The sequence below is a fragment of the Lampetra planeri genome, chromosome 42, assembly GCF_965212315.1.
Source record: "Lampetra planeri chromosome 42, kcLamPlan1.2.h2, whole genome shotgun sequence".
NCBI classification, from domain to species: domain Eukaryota; kingdom Metazoa; phylum Chordata; class Hyperoartia; order Petromyzontiformes; family Petromyzontidae; genus Lampetra; species Lampetra planeri.
In genome coordinates, this window is record NC_136148.1 from 2,421,688 (window position 1) to 2,437,119 (window position 15,432).

General features: G+C 49.3%; 2 protein-coding genes across 8 annotated transcripts in view; one reads left to right on the forward strand and one right to left on the reverse strand.

The window, feature by feature from the left end:
* RBIS (ribosomal biogenesis factor) overlaps positions 1-15,432 on the forward strand; it is a 575,724-nt gene that overhangs the window by 21,512 nt on the left and 538,780 nt on the right. The window lies entirely within an intron of this gene.
* The window catches only part of RALGAPB (Ral GTPase activating protein non-catalytic subunit beta), a 56,173-nt gene that overhangs the window by 3,073 nt on the left and 37,668 nt on the right, over positions 1-15,432 (reverse strand). For 3 of the 7 annotated variants that reach the window (XM_078613762.1, XM_078613760.1, XM_078613755.1), the window contains 13 exons: positions 15,239-15,421; positions 13,549-13,700; positions 11,874-12,106; positions 11,075-11,181; positions 9,271-9,423; positions 8,896-9,105; positions 7,753-7,911; positions 6,980-7,166; positions 6,321-6,443; positions 4,918-5,054; positions 3,383-3,491; positions 2,921-3,005; positions 920-1,068 (listed from right to left, as the gene is read on the reverse strand). In XM_078613762.1, the coding sequence (XP_078469888.1) occupies positions 920-1,068; positions 2,921-3,005; positions 3,383-3,491; positions 4,918-5,054; positions 6,321-6,443; positions 6,980-7,166; positions 7,753-7,911; positions 8,896-9,105; positions 9,271-9,423; positions 11,075-11,181; positions 11,874-12,106; positions 13,549-13,700; positions 15,239-15,421 (1,987 nt within the window). The remainder of the gene's footprint in view (positions 1-919; positions 1,069-2,920; positions 3,006-3,382; positions 3,492-4,917; positions 5,055-6,320; positions 6,444-6,979; positions 7,167-7,752; positions 7,912-8,895; positions 9,106-9,270; positions 9,424-11,074; positions 11,182-11,873; positions 12,107-13,548; positions 13,701-15,238; positions 15,422-15,432) is intronic. The other 4 variants (XM_078613761.1, XM_078613758.1, XM_078613759.1 and 1 more) reach the window with 3 other exon arrangements.

Sequence of the window (15,432 nt, forward strand, 5' to 3'; positions counted from 1 at the left end):
CTTGGTGCTTTCGGTAAAGTCACGTAGAAGGGAAATAATAAAACAATTAAAATGTAAAACAATACAATTCTCACGACGTTTCGACTGCAACACAAGCAATCATTATCAGGTGTGAAATCCACAGCAAGAAAAGTTGAACTTCTTTTGCACCGTACGTAGCCAACTGTGCTAATTGCCAAACGCCGTGTCCCACAAACAGAAGCTGTGCACATAAAGACCCAAGACTTTCCTTCTCTGCTGTGGCTATGATTTACTGCCTCTTTTTTTTGTTCACTATAAAATAAACAGGTCAAGTTTCTGTACATCCCTTTACCCTAACAATGATAATTTTAATTTATATTGCTTACAGCTGCTGAAAAGCATTTCAAGATGCCGTACAGGCAACCATATAAAACATAAAAATAAGGAAGAATAAAATAAAAGTTGGAGACAGTGAGCAGCACTGATGCTTCGCACACAAGCCGTCTCAACCATTACAACTCCACAGACATTGAAGCGTACTGCAATGTACGACGGAACGTCTGCAATTGATCAAACTAGGGAAATAACTGGAGATATGAGGATTAGGATGGAGTTGTGAGTGCAAATCAGCGTTAAAACAACTCGCGATAATGTCTAAGTGCAGTCTTCTTCTTTCGTATGGCTGACGTAGGAAGCAGAGCAGCAACTGCAATTTCACATTCAGGTGGTCAAGCCAGATAACCAGGACAGGAGTAGCAGGGCGTATCGCTGTGACGTCTCCGTCGTGTTTGTGGATCGGGGCATTGCGTCATGATACGTTGTGTGTGATATTGTGGATGACCACAGGTCGCACACGACGGGAGGAGACATGCGCAGTACACGACACGGACAATTACAAAATTGATTTGGCAATAACCAACAGAACACGTGAACGTGCAATACTGGTGCGAGCACACACCGAGGGCCCGGCGGCTGACCACCATGCCGTCCACCAGCGGGATGGCCATCGTGGACTTGCTGGAGGAGGTTTGCAGGCGCACACGGAACAGCCCGGTGCGCAGCGGGTGGATGAAGATCACCGGCACTTCCTTGTCCGGAGACGCAGACCTGGAATACATACACACGGTCGCGCGGTTCAAACCCACAGCCCGGGGCAACTTCTTACAGCATTTTTATTTAAAGCTTTCGTGACTGCAGGGATTCATATTCTTGGTTCTTTTGGTAAAGCCACGTAGAAGGTAAATAACAAAATAATAAAAATATAAAACAATAAAATTATCACGACGTTTCGACTGCAACACAAGCAATCATCATTTATATTTTTATTATTTTGTTATTTACCTTCTTACAGCATCTTTTCAATCTACTGCTTGCTGGATGAAGGTTTCTCATTGGGGTGGGGGGGTGGTGGATCGCTTGAAATATAACTTGTTACCCGTGTCAGCCGTGCCTGGGAATCGAACCCATGTTGCCTGGCTCATAGTGCACAGCGCTAACCACTGCGGCACCGCTTCGCCCAAGGCAATATTTCCGCAAAAAATAACAATGAACAATTGCAAAATGGAAATGAATCTGCCGATCGAACTGACGTCACGCGAGAGAAGTTTTACGAGTATTTTTCATGTCATGCGTCCCTCAATCGCCCCCTTTGCTATTTGTCGTGATTCATTTCAAGAACCGATTATTATTTTCCCCCAATGTGGTCCGTGTAGAATCTTTACAGGCTGCAGGGCCCTATGGGAATACATTTCACACAACGCATATGAATGCAAAATAGCATTTATAATTATTCACGCTTCATTCGACGCATGTGTCACGAGTGTAAGAATTTAATTTAATCTGGAACGTAATCATCGTATGCCTACAAGGGAGGGCTTAAATTGTCACTCGATATTTTGTGGAACTTTGCCAACCTGGCTTGGGTAGCGATTATCGTTGTAAGGCACTATAACTAGAGGACAAGATACTCCATTATATAACCCGATATTCTCGTACTCAAATATTCCTATAATCCTTCAAATAGGAATCCTAAGCCTCTTTTGCCAGTAGCAAAATATGATAATTGTTTTTTTAGCCTTTTATCTGGCAACAAAACTGACACCTTTTGGCGTCATCTGGTCCAACACCATGTGAGACTAGGCTCTAAGAAAAGCTGTCTCGGGTGTGGACCAATGAATTTCCAGGACAGTGCATACATTATCAGAGTTGTGTGTTTTTTGTTTGCATTCCGACCGCAGGTATTGTGGTAAATGCAAACATGACTCCTTGTAAAAAAAGGTGTCAGTTTTGTTGCCAGATAAAAGGGTAAAAAAACAATTATCAGGAATCTTAAGATTATTTTGACAATATAAGGCAAGATAGATGTGACTGCCAAAATAATTCTGGTAAAAAAAAAGCGTTTTGGACTGTTCCAGCTACCAAGTGCTGCTCTTCTAACGCGGTAGTTGCGTTCCTGTTGAACACCGCGTTAGGGAAAAATCGCGTTATAATAAATAATATATAATACAGTGTAAAGCACAGTCCGCGGTAACACGTGAGATGCGTATGCAGGCTGCACAAACGCCGACAAGGTGCGTGGGTAGCACCTAGAAACATGCAGCAGCATCCCGCCTTGTGCGACGCTACGCCGAGGCAGCCGTACAACCGCCTATTCCTACTCGCGCTGCGACGTCGTTCCGTTCGCTCAATAACGCTATATACAGATCGCATACGCGTTATAAAAAAAACCGTGTTCCCCAAAAATATTAATCGCGTTATATCCAATTCGCTTTGTGAAAACACGCCGTCGAGCAGAACGGACTGTACCTTGATTCTGAGCCCGATTCTCTTGCTGATTCTGACTACTCGGACTGGAAGTTGACCAGCTACTCGCGACAGGCAGCCACTGGCTGCATAGTTAATCGGATTGCTCCAAAATAAATATTCTGATTCTGCATGGACCCACCAACTGCCCACGTACACAGACCTGACGGAGGTGCTGCTGTTGACAGGCGCCTCCATCCCCGTTATTGTCTCTTGAAGCAGTTCCGATAGCGGCAAATTCTCTGCAACAAAGTGTCAAGGGGCGGAAGCCAGTTGTTCAAACATCGCTGGGCTGAAATGCGTCCGTTGAACATTTGTGTGTGTGTGCGCGCGAAGATTGGATTAATTATTATTTGTGGCAAAAACAACTGAAAACATCGTTTCCCGTGCAATTAATTAACGGCCATTCAAGTGCACCGATTTACATTATGCGGCAGCATAAGTGGAGGAAACATTAATACAATTAGCGATTTTTTTTACAAACACAATTCAAGCAGCATACGAGCTGTATAAAGTCACGCGGCATGCCGCTTTAATGGATTCTCGCTTACAGCGGGAACAACAACACGGCGCAGCGCAATTGGTCTAATTTGAGGCTACTCTCTCCTCCATCGCTCACCGATGTCGTCGTAGCTTTCCACCCACACCACCATCACCTTGGTCTCAGGCCCCAGCGGGGGAAGGGGCCGTCCCAATGCGGACTTCTTTATCCGTCCGTTCAAACTCCCCTGCAAACCAGAGAGACAGCGCCGCCCGCCCATTGGGTCGCGTGTCAGCACGTGTGGTGCGGGCACGGGTACCCGCCGCCGCCGCCACCCTGCCCCGCTCACGACATCACTTCTCTCCGAAAACGTCTTCATCTGAAGAGCTGTGCAAGCGTAGAACTACCTTTTCACACTCATTACACACACAAACTGCTTTCTACAATTACATTGCCGATCTCGTCAAGGAGCACAAACCATCACGCAAACTGCGGTCATCCTCGCAGCGGCTTTTCCCTCGCCATCGAACAAAGACGGTCACCGGATCGCGCGCTTTCAGATGCGCTTCTACGGCCATCTGGAATGTTCTTCCTTCCAATATTAGGAAGCCACTGGAACTATGCACTTTTAAATCTATCTTGAAAACTAATTTCTTTAGAACTGATTTTTGAGTTTCATTTGTTGTCCTTCCCTCGCACCTCCGATTAGCTAAGTATGGTGCGAAAGAAGTTCAACATACAGACATTCTTATCTATGAAGTAAGAGACCGGCATTTAATTGTCAAGTTAAGCGAGTAACTGCGAACTATTTTTCAGCGTTTCTATTAATAATTTATTTGACAGTACTGAAATCATCATGTGTCTGTCTATGAGCAACTTACATGTCAGGTGCTCGATCTCAAACAGATCTCAGTCTATGCTCATCGCCTTCAACCAATCCGCACTGACCAGCATCTTGGTGAAGGCGGAGGGGAGGGCGTAGATGTGGAATGATAGAATGGGCTTTGCCACATTGCCCTCTACTGCCCACCACATTGTTGTCCCTTCCCCCCAGCCTCCGATTAGCACGGTTGGCTACGTATGGTTGCAAAACAAGTGCAACATACATTGCACCCACAGCCTTACATGGCAAGCTGCTTGTTCGTGGTGATCATCCATCACAGGCAATAACCCCCATTGAAATTCAAATTCTATTGCTACGCAACGTACGCACACATCCCCAAAAGTCTGTGCCGTGGCAGGGCGTGAGATACGGAATATTGAACGCTGGGGTGAATGGCACCTTCGGGCAAGGCAGAATTTTTGACCGTTTCATTTTGCTCTTCCGTCTCCAATGTTAACTACCTCATCTGGTATACAGGAGGTCGTACGTTCGATCCCAACCCTGACGCCTGCTGTATATTTGGAGTTTGCATTATCTCTTTCCCCGTATGATTTTTCTCCCGGTCCCCCGGTTTTTCCTCTCCACATTTGAGAATACAACATGCGGTCAGAGCATTTGGCTGCTATAAATTTCCACGTGATAAGCCACGTTATTGAGCTATCATTTGTGATCACCAGGTTGCTTCTGAAAGAAGAGCTACATAGCTGAGTGGACCTTACCTGGTAAATAAAAAAAAACAGTTTTAGTTTAGAAAGGGCGGTGTGCGAATGGCGGGTGCTGATGATGCCACCTGCTGGTTGGCATTGGGGCCGTCGTTCTGGCTTGGGAAGAGCTCCAGGCTCAGGGAGTGCTGCTTCAGCACCTTCGCCAGAAACTCCTGGTTGGCTTCGTTGTCCAGGGCCAACAGCTGCGGGTCGGCTGCGGGATCTGCACATGATGCAAACACAAACAACCAAGAAGGTCTTCCCCAGTGTAGCGATTCGCGAGCACCTATAGAGGCTGGCACAACGCCAACGTAAGGGGAAGGGGGGGGTTGAGTGGCCAGCACCACTCTTGTCTCCCCACTGTTGGTGTGTACACACTACAACGGGTTACTCATGTCAGTGCTCCTTACAGCCACCTGCCATATAAGTCACGAGGAGACACAAAGCCTCCTTTTCCCAGTTGGAGAGGTCACCCTATGAAGGTAAGACAGGGTTAGTGGGTCTTTTGATGTGTCACATGCTTAGAAATGGATGCATTGTTCACAATTTTCCTTTCCTACAACCCAGGGATGGAGAAGCTAGGGCCGGTGACTTCATATAATAAGGGTCACGTGTGGCCGACCACCTTGAAACGACCCACAAACTATATTTATTCATCACTGCAAGCATCTGGAACACTCGTCGGGTACCAGAGGTGAATGTTTTCAAACTGACAACACAATCGAGATTTGAAGTTTTCGTGGCTGCAGGGATCCCTACTCTTTGGTCACGTAGGTATAAAATAAAAATAAAAAAATCACGACGTTTCGATCGCAACACAAGCAATCGTCATCAGGTGGGAAAACCACAGCAATATTTTTTTTATTTTTATACCTACGTGACTTTACCGAAAGAACCAAAGAGTATGACAACACAGCGTTTCGAATATTAATGTGCTCAGTCACTGCAAGCGCCTTTGCAGGGACAGACGTGACTGAGGTGTGTTTGTGTGAACGTGTGGTCCACCAAAGGGTAATTAACCCTTTCCCGTGCCGAGATGTCTGAAAGTTGAAGTTTGTGGTCCAGTTCACTGCTGATTCTCGAAACGCGCAAGTTGGTTCAACGTATATGTTATTTAGAGAGGCGTAGCGCCGTTGTTTCTAAAGGCATTGTACTCACCGCAAAGAACCATAGTGACAGGACCGCGCTCTATGATAGCTGGTGCCAAAAGCTGTGCCACACGTCCTCCCGCATGGCCTCGTGGGAGCCCCGGTACATCTTCAGGTTGGAAGACGGACCGATAAAGATATTATATTTTCATTTTTCCCCCAATTTCGATGACGTACAATTTACGTCCACGTACGTCATCGGAATGGGGAAAGGGAAATGAAGTCCTAGTTGGCCCTTGGCAATGAAAAGCTTCTCCAACGCTGCTCCAGCCAAACACGCCCACGCCCCACCCACCCCGTCCACCCCCTTGGATCATCCGGCCGCGTTCCCCTGAGCTCACCCGCGGAGGCGGGCAGCGAGGGCACCACGAAGGCCACCTCGGTGAGCGCGTCGGCGTAGTAGAGGACCCTGCGGTCTCCGTTGAAGACGCCCCCGCCGCTGCCCTCCGTCGTGACCGGCTCGTCTGAAAGAACAAGGAGTCAGAGGTCAAAACGGCCGCGTACGGGGGAATTTTCAAGCCGGGAAAACCGTGCGTCCTCAAAATTACGCGGTTTGATCTAATTTGTGCCGCATGTAATGAATGGGGGCGGTTTATGGGGGGGGGGTTCTGTTAAAATACAAAAATATAACATTCCCACTTGAACATCAAAAACTGAAGGGCGATGCTGGCTTGTTGTTAGCTGCGTCTCCACACTGAGCGGATATCTGCGTGCGCCAGTGCAGTGCCAGGTTAGTGTATTTATAAAATATTTTACTTTCTTTTAGATAACTCTTAGAAATCATATGTTTCGCTTACACATAAAAACATTAAAAGCCGGTTAGCATAAATAACATTACACGCTGCAAAATGGGATGCATTTTGCTTCCATGTATATAACGCGGTTTATTTCGTTAATAAAAACAGATAAACCGGGGGTACCCCCCATCCACGAATTATCACGGTATATCGAGGACACTCCCGGCACCTCCCGTCGTGGCTACCGCCGCCGCTCCGCGTACCCATGGGCGGCGTTCCGTCTCCGTCCCCGTCCTCCCCGCCGTAACTGCCGCCGGCGATGTGCCAGCTGGAGGTGACGTGGCCGGTCCAGCCCGGGTGCCGCCCGACCTGCACCGGCCAGCCCAGCGAGCCCAGCAGCTCCAGGAAGTGCGGCTGCACGGAGGTGGCGCTGTCCACGTTGCGTAGGATCTGGCGGCGGGCAGGTGGAACGCACCGTCCATGAACCGTGAGGACAAAGGGGAGCCGCCCATCCCCCCCCCCCGTGCAAAAATGTGCGACTTCCTCGTTGAGAGTTTGAAATATATCGAGTGGACTTTCCAACAGATGGCGAATACGTACAACAATGTTTTTCACAAACACGTCAGTCTCTATGCGTAGGATTTTGTTTCGAGGAAGATATGACGCAAAAATGGGGGGAAAAAAAACCTTCGCTCTCTTGCAAATGGTCAATGTCACAGTAATGGAACTAGATCATGCAGAGTGCACAAATGTGATAAAATTAACGAAAGAGACAGATCTTGGGGAAAGAGAAGAATCTACTGTCATTATTAAAGTCAGTCATGTCACGATATTGACATTCAAACGGAAGCCATGGCAAGAGAGTGCCACAATGACACATGTGACTGCAATCGTTAGTTCCGATCACCACAGCTTCACAGCCGCGAGTCGCACACGGCCGAGACACAAATCCACATGACAATTACACTTTCCTCTGCGGGCTTAATTTTCCTTTGATGGGGGCCAAAAAGGGTTAGGTGTGTGAGCGTGAGGGCACCTCGCGTGGCATGCGCTGGCCCGCGCGCACGTAGAAGATGAAGACCGTGTCGAACGGACGCGAGGGCAGAGCGTCCAGCAAGGCCAGATCCTCGAGGAAGCCGGGCATCGTCTGGTCAAGCGCCATCAGGTGGGGTGGCATCCTGCTTGCGCCCATCTCCTGTCGCGCGCACGCACGCACGCGGAAAATGTATATGCGCACACACACGCATGCGCAGATATTTCTTCTCTCTTCCGAAATGTTCTCCTCATTGTGCCATCGCTGTGAGGTCATCAGACAAGGAATCCGTTGGGATCTCTCGCAGAGCAGAGCCACCCCCTCAGCAATTGAAGCGGCTCGCAGAAGCGGACGTCACGAGAACCGCTTCTGTGATCTCTTAAAGTGACCTCTGGGGTAAGGGGCAGCACCTGCTCTGCTGCAAAGTAATATTTGTTGCATGGCAGTCACATCCAATATTTAGAATTGTCAGAGCTGGAATTTAGCCAAGTGAACCTTATGGTGGTACCACGGGGTACCATAGTACCCTGGCTCTGGCATAATGTCCGTGATGCAGTCATTTTTAGTCTGATGATGGTCGGCGCTGCGGCAATCGAGACGAGCTGTACACGGTGCACTATGGTGCATACAAGCGTTCAGGGTTTCAGCGCAATCTTCCTCGCCGCGTTTCGTCATCGCGGCGTAGCACTGATTTCGGATTGATTGGTACCCCAGTCACGGAGTTCAGTACACCCCTGGAAAAAAAATAGTGTCCCAGAAATAAAAGATTTCATTTTGTATTATTTGGTACCCCGGGGCACTGCCATAAGGGTCAAGTGCAGAACCAAATTTAATGCGATTTTGTTGTGCTGTAATTGGTAACCTACACTTGACAACCCAAGTGTAGTGAGCACCTCTGATGTCATAATTAACTGGCCACCTATAAACACATACAAATACAGAACGCACACATGCACACATGTATATATTGCACGGACGGTTGGGTCAGCAGAGGGAATACCGAACGGTAACTGATGTGGTTGCTGCCAGGCTGAACAAAAAAACAACACTCAAGATTTACTGCGCACATGATAACCAGGCACGCTGCTATGGAGAAACGCTGTACTTGGGGTTAACGCATTGCACAACTGTTCCCCTGGAGCGAACCTTGAGCGCTTCCGGCGAAAGGAAGCCAAGGTGGGAGAGGAAGAGGCGTGCCGTCTGGAAGTCCTGCGATGGCTGTGGCAGCCGGCACTCTGTGGACGGGTCGGGGAACTCGACAGACGCTTGCGCCCGCTCCCGCGCGTGCGTCACGGCCGCCTCGTACGCCATCTGCTGCTCCATCAGCTTGCGCAGCTTCTCCTGCTGCAGCGCCATCTGCTCCGGCACACACAGGGCGTATCTCCGCGTTAAGAGGTAAAAGCGAGTGATATATATATATGTCTATTAGCTTGTGTTCGGGCTACGGGGATAGAGAAGCGGAGGTGGGAGAGGGTCGAATGGAGCTTTGTGTCACGGCGGTGGCTGTGTTCCCGTGCCGACCTGCTCGTTGATGATGTCGGGCAGGTCGGGGATGCTGCAGTCAGCCTTCACGAAGGGGATCTTGTCCACCTCCTCGGGGAACACGCGGTGCTTCACGTTGTATCGAGTGCCCACGTTGGCCAGCGGCGCAGGTCGGTTCTCCGTCGCGAAGGGCTGCACTTGCACCACAAGGGAACGCGTTCCTGTGCTCCCGATACCTCTTTTCCACTGCACAACCGCGCCACCCCACGACTGTCCCGAGTCAGCATCGGCGCGGCACAGTGAGTGAGCGACCGGGTTGTGTTTCCGCCGCAGAAGCCGAGCCGTTGTTTGTCGCCGACATCACAAACAACGAACGCATCCACACCAGCACCGCGCTAGACCTGCTTGGCCGACAGAGCCAGGGTCAGACGCCTTCTGTGGCCAGCTCGTCGGCGGTTGGTTTTGGCGCGGCACGACAAACAGCCAGTGGAAAGAAAACCACCCGCACGGCGAGGGCCCCACGCTCGGCTCGGAAGTGTCAGTGGAAAATGGGTGTATTGCACAGGAGACGTTGCCAGCAAGTTGCCGTGCGTGCCTGTGGGTGCTTCTTCTTGTAGCCCGAGGCGCTTAAGCTCACACATGCGTCTAGAAACATGTGTTTAGGCAGTGACATGTCAACTACCTCGCCTCGTATGCAGGAGGTCGTGGCTTAGATCCTGACCCTGACAAATGCCTGTATACTTGGAGTCTGCGTGTACTCTCTGTCTCTCCCCGTGGTCGCGAGGATTTTTCTCCGGGTCCTCCGGCTTTTCCCTCCACATCACACATTTAGAGTATTTGGCTGCTATAAATGTCCACATGATAAGCCACTTCGTTGAGCGATCATTCGTGGCCAGATGGCTTCTGAAAAGAAGCTAATAGCTCAGTGGGCTTTGCCTGGTGAGATAAAACATATTTTTTAACAAGTGATTTGTTTACTTTTCCTATACTTTGCACTCTTATCGTGAATTTGCACTGTTTGTTGTTGCAACGTTCTGACCCTGTGCCCCCTGCTGGACATCTGTGAAAAGAGCTTCATAGCTCATCGGATTCCTCCAGTAGAAATAAAGATTCTGATTCTGTAAAGAAATGCACTCATCACAGCACACAGTATCAGCCGTTTCAGCAAAAAAAAACATCTTTCTTAGGAAACCATGAATTATTCGACTTTTATGAATGTACAGTGGTACCTCGGTATACGTTGTTAATTCGAAAATGACGTGTACCAAACTAATTTTTCCCATAAGAAATAAAGGGAAAGGAAATAATCCGTTCCAGAGTATAAGAAATGATATTTTATATGGCATATTATACATTAATGGGGTTGTATTAAATAATTGAGACACTACTTATTACTAAAATGCATACATACATTAAAATAAATGCATAAAAAAATAAAATGAAATCAAAATAACATTTTACATCACTTTACCTTGCTGAGAGGAGTTGATAGCCTACGAGGATGGTGGTGAGGAAGGGGAGGAGTCGTGAACGGGGTCTACGCGGTGACTCATCCTGACCCATACAAGTTCTAGCAAGCGCGTCGTATCCCAAGCAAGACGTCGTATCCCAAGAAATGCTTTTCTCGTCCAAACACGACGCATACCAAAGCGGTCGTATACCGAGGTATGACTGTATTTTGATTCAAGTCATTCTAATAATTATTATAATTGCTTGTTTTGAGTTGGAATCCTACATGACCCGGTGGCGTTTCAGAGTTGCTTTGCAAGCGACAAGCAACTTACATCCCATCTCATAGCTCATCGGATTCCTCCGGTGTGAATAAAACGAATCAGAGTCGTACCTTGAGCACGACAGGGCAGTCCCGGGGCTGCTGTCGCAGCTGCAGGGTCCACGCATGCCGCCCGCCCAGTCCGCGGATCAGCACCGTCACCGTAGGGCAGGGATCTGCTGAGGTCCGAGGCACCCACGTACGTACACGCGCACACACGCTAAAGACAAAGATCCCCCAAATAGTCTTCAACAGACTATTGGAACAAGTGCCGTTTGGGAGCGCCGAAGAGTTTATGGCGTGGTGCACGACGGGGTGGTATGACAAGCACCGCGCCCTAGAAGCCTTCGTCTCTCCAGCTCGGATGATTACACACTACAGCAAGTACGCATTTAAGGCCGAGTTGACTTAGAGGAGGCCCAGGACTGGTTCTGGCTGGGAATCAAACTCTGGTCTCGGGTTTTACAGTGCAGTATACAAACCACTGTGCCATCACCCCTCCACGGGTACGCAAAGACAAAGATCCCCTATATAGCCTTAAGAGATTTGTGGGGCAAGTGCTGTTTGCGAGCACCTATGAAGGCCGGCACGGCGCACGAGGCGGTGGGTGGCCAGCACCACGCACGGCCGCCTTTGTCTCCCCAATGGCGATGTTTACACGCAGCACCAGATACTCATTTTAGGCTGAGTCGACCTAGGGGAGGCCCAAGACCTGTTCAGATAATCGTCACACACGCACATTGGCAGACGCATACACAGACGCGTGCGTGCACAGACGCGTACAAACAACAACATCATCCTGCCGAATCCGTCTGCAGACGACGCGAGTGTCACACGCGCACGCCGCTCCACTGTCACGAGGGGGCCTCACTCTGGTGGTTTCCGAGCGGCTGCTCCAGGATGGCGAGCACCACGCTGTTGTCGAGCACGAAGTAGCGGAAGTGAGCGTGCGGGGGCACGGCCTCCACGGCTGCGTTGCTGGGGCTGCCGCTGCCGCCGCCATCGCCCCCCCGTGCCTGCCGCAAAAGCGTCTCCTCCTTGAGCAGGCTGCACAGCGACGCGGCACCGCTCGGAGCCGGGAAGGCGCCCAGGTGCTGCATCACGCTGCAAAGCAAAGACGGACGTACGTATGTATGTATAACTTCTTTCGCATCGTACAATCGTGCTAGTCCGACGTGCAGGGGCCCAGACAACAAACTAATCACAAAAAACTGTTCTAAATAAATTAGTTTCCAATCTATGCGAGCCTGTGGGTCTCTATGTATGTATGAATATTGAACTTCTTTTGCACCATACATAGGCAACTGTGCTAATCGAAGGTGTGGGGGAAGAACAACAAATTTAAACAAAAAAAGCAGTTCTAAAGAAATGAATTATTGATGATGATTACGATGCAGTGATAATGATAGTGGTGATGATGACGATGATCATCATGATCAGGATGGCAGTGATGACTATGATCGTGATGATGATAATCAGAGTGGTGGTGACGGTGATTGTGGTGGTGATGATGATGATGACCATGATGTATGTATATTGAACTTCTTTCGCACCTTACATGGCCAAGCTTGCTAATCGGAGTCGCGAGGGATTAGAGCGCCTGACGGTAGTTTCGTTACAAGCAATACCAAGCAATAGGGGATGCGTTCCGAAAATGTGTGACGACGAATATCAAAACGACGTCAAAGCAATTTACAGGGTAGGGTGGTGGTGGTGGAGGCGGACGCTGAGAGGCGACGGGTAACTAGAAAGGAAGGACGACGATGCTGTCAGCGACGCGAATCTGGTGTTAAGAATAAAGTGATGACGTATTTTACAAGACGACGTGAAAGGGAGATGTAAATCGGGGAATTGACGTTTTCAAAAGCTGCGATCTCCAACTATGAAGCCGGTAAAATGTATCTTTTTTGACAATCCTCTCTCTGCCGTCTTTCCTGTAAAAACAAAAATGCCGACTGCACAAATCATCGGCTGCTTCATCTTCTTCCGTAGCGTTCTGCTTTGTCCTCAAGCACTACTGCGCCAGTGCGGTTCAATAACTTTTTATTATTTAATCACGTACTGGCAAGGCAAGCCCTCTGCGCGACCGCTTGACAGAACGATGGGCGTAATTGCGATTCAATATTGTCAGTACAGTATTTTCCCTCGTCATTCACGAACTCGCCATCCGCGATTTTGGCTATCCGTGAATCGCATCTGGAACTCTACACGACTCCATCGAGAGAGAGGAAGTGATGAGATAAAAACATGTTATTACTATAATTTTCATGTATTTAATAGCTTATTCACATATACATTTACGGTAATTAATTAAAAAGATGGCTTTTTGCAGGCCAGTATCATTATCCGCGAAATTTGCTGTCCACAAGCATCTTTGGAACGTATCCCCCGTAAATAACGAGGAGATATAGCAATGCCTGTTCCAATACCAATTAAATCAATGTAACCCTCAATTCTGCAAACTGGTAAACACGCAGCTTGGATCACAGCCACCACGTCGCCCGGCCACCCAGAGCCCAAGCAGAGAGGGCCGGCCCCTGCAGTACCAGGTGAGCGTGGCCTCTGCTGCTTCCTTGACGCGAAGCGAAGCCGGGTTCTGCTCCTTCTCCGCCTTGCAGGTCACCTCCCCTTCGGACGAGCGAGACTTGCTGCCCGAAATGCCCAATTCCACAATCTCCAGCACCTCCCACAGACATTCCTGCAACAGCAACAACAACAACATTTGGCATCTCACCAATAAATTACGGTGATGTTGCCACGGCGCTTGTACCACGAGAGGTGCATTCTGAGGCTCGCTGGCAGGAGGTCCCGGGACAGACCCATGTGTTTGACTGGCAGATGCCCCAAAAGTGCTCCTGACTGTCTCAACTTGAGCTGCCATGCGCTCTGCTCGTTCTAAGCATCGCTCCTCTGTCCGCCACCATTGCTAAAGAGCAGCTGCCTCCCAACAGCCAAGTAGTGTACTTCACAAGCCTCCTGCACAGACCCATCTTTTCGCTGCAGATACCAGTTATGGGTAAGTAGTGCACTTCGCTCTAAGTCCTCCTGTACCACATCAACCCATCTGCTTTCTCGTCTGCGACGTACCCATTTAGCCCACCCTATCCGGTCAAATAGAAGCTTTTTGACCATGCAGTGGGGGTCACACGTAAACACAGACGCACACTATCGATATGCGCTGTGCAGCCTTATCTCAGCCCTTGCCAACTTCTGAGAATAATTATTGCGAGCGAAACGTGCCTACCAGACAGATGCGATGTAATGTGAAACAACAGAAGTTTGAGGTTGCCTCGTGTGTCGTTTACATGTAGGAACCCAATAGCCAATAAAACCAAGATGTGGCTGCAGGTAGTCGCCCTGCCCCCAGCCCCCCTGCCGTCACTGAAATCAATCATACCCTCATTAGCGCACGCCGACAACTCGTTATTAAGCTTGTGTCAGTGCAAATAATTAATCGCCAAGGCACAGCGCGCATAAAAGAAAGTTCAGCGTAAAATTGCAGCGGTGATGAATTACAAGACAAAAAGTTGACAAAACTCGTAAAAATGGTAATGAATTTTTACCGTAATTCGTACAAACACAAAGCTTCAAAATGCGTAATTTTTATGACGCCCGTGCACGCTAGTTTACGGGAAATAGCGCAATAAGAAACGCCTAACGATCATATGCTGCACCGTCAACACACGCTCAAGGATGTTCTACGCGATCATTTGTCTTCAGAGTCGCTGCTCGAAAGGCTGGGCCAGGGACTCGAGAACCCAAACGCGGTGTTCCAAACACTTGGCACTTTGTACGGTGTCAGCACCGAGCCGTGCCACCGAGGACTTCTTGAGACAAGATGTTCTGCACTTGCAGCAGCAGCAGCAGCGTCACGCATTCATCAATACTGATTAATCACCCACTCGCAGCCACCCCCTGTTTAACATCAATTAGGCTGTCGGAGAAAGTGAGGAGACTCAGGAGTGCACAGACACACGGAAAAAAAAAAACACATGTGCGAGAGTAAAACTGGAGTGTTTGTAAAAGAAGAGCCTGCCCACCTTGCTAATCCCCAGTACTCGTGTTTACACACCGCACCAGGTACTCATTTAGGACTGAGTCGACCTAGAGGAGCTCGAGTACCGACATTGGTCATGAGCGAAAAATCTAACCCGGTTGCCTGGCTCGTAGCGTCGTGCGTTAACCACTACGCTGCCACACATACACACACTCGTACCAACACACACACTCACTTACCTTTTCGTCGAGCAGCTCCGGGTGCTCGGTGAGCCACACGCACAGGCACTGGAAGGCGGCCACGATCATGGAGTGCAGGTCCCGCGAGTGGAACGGCGCCGGGCGGCTGCACTGGAACACGATGAACTCGCACACCGCGCTCACCGCGCGCCGCCTCTCTGCCATCTCGGGGGTCACGCGCACCTGCCCACGCG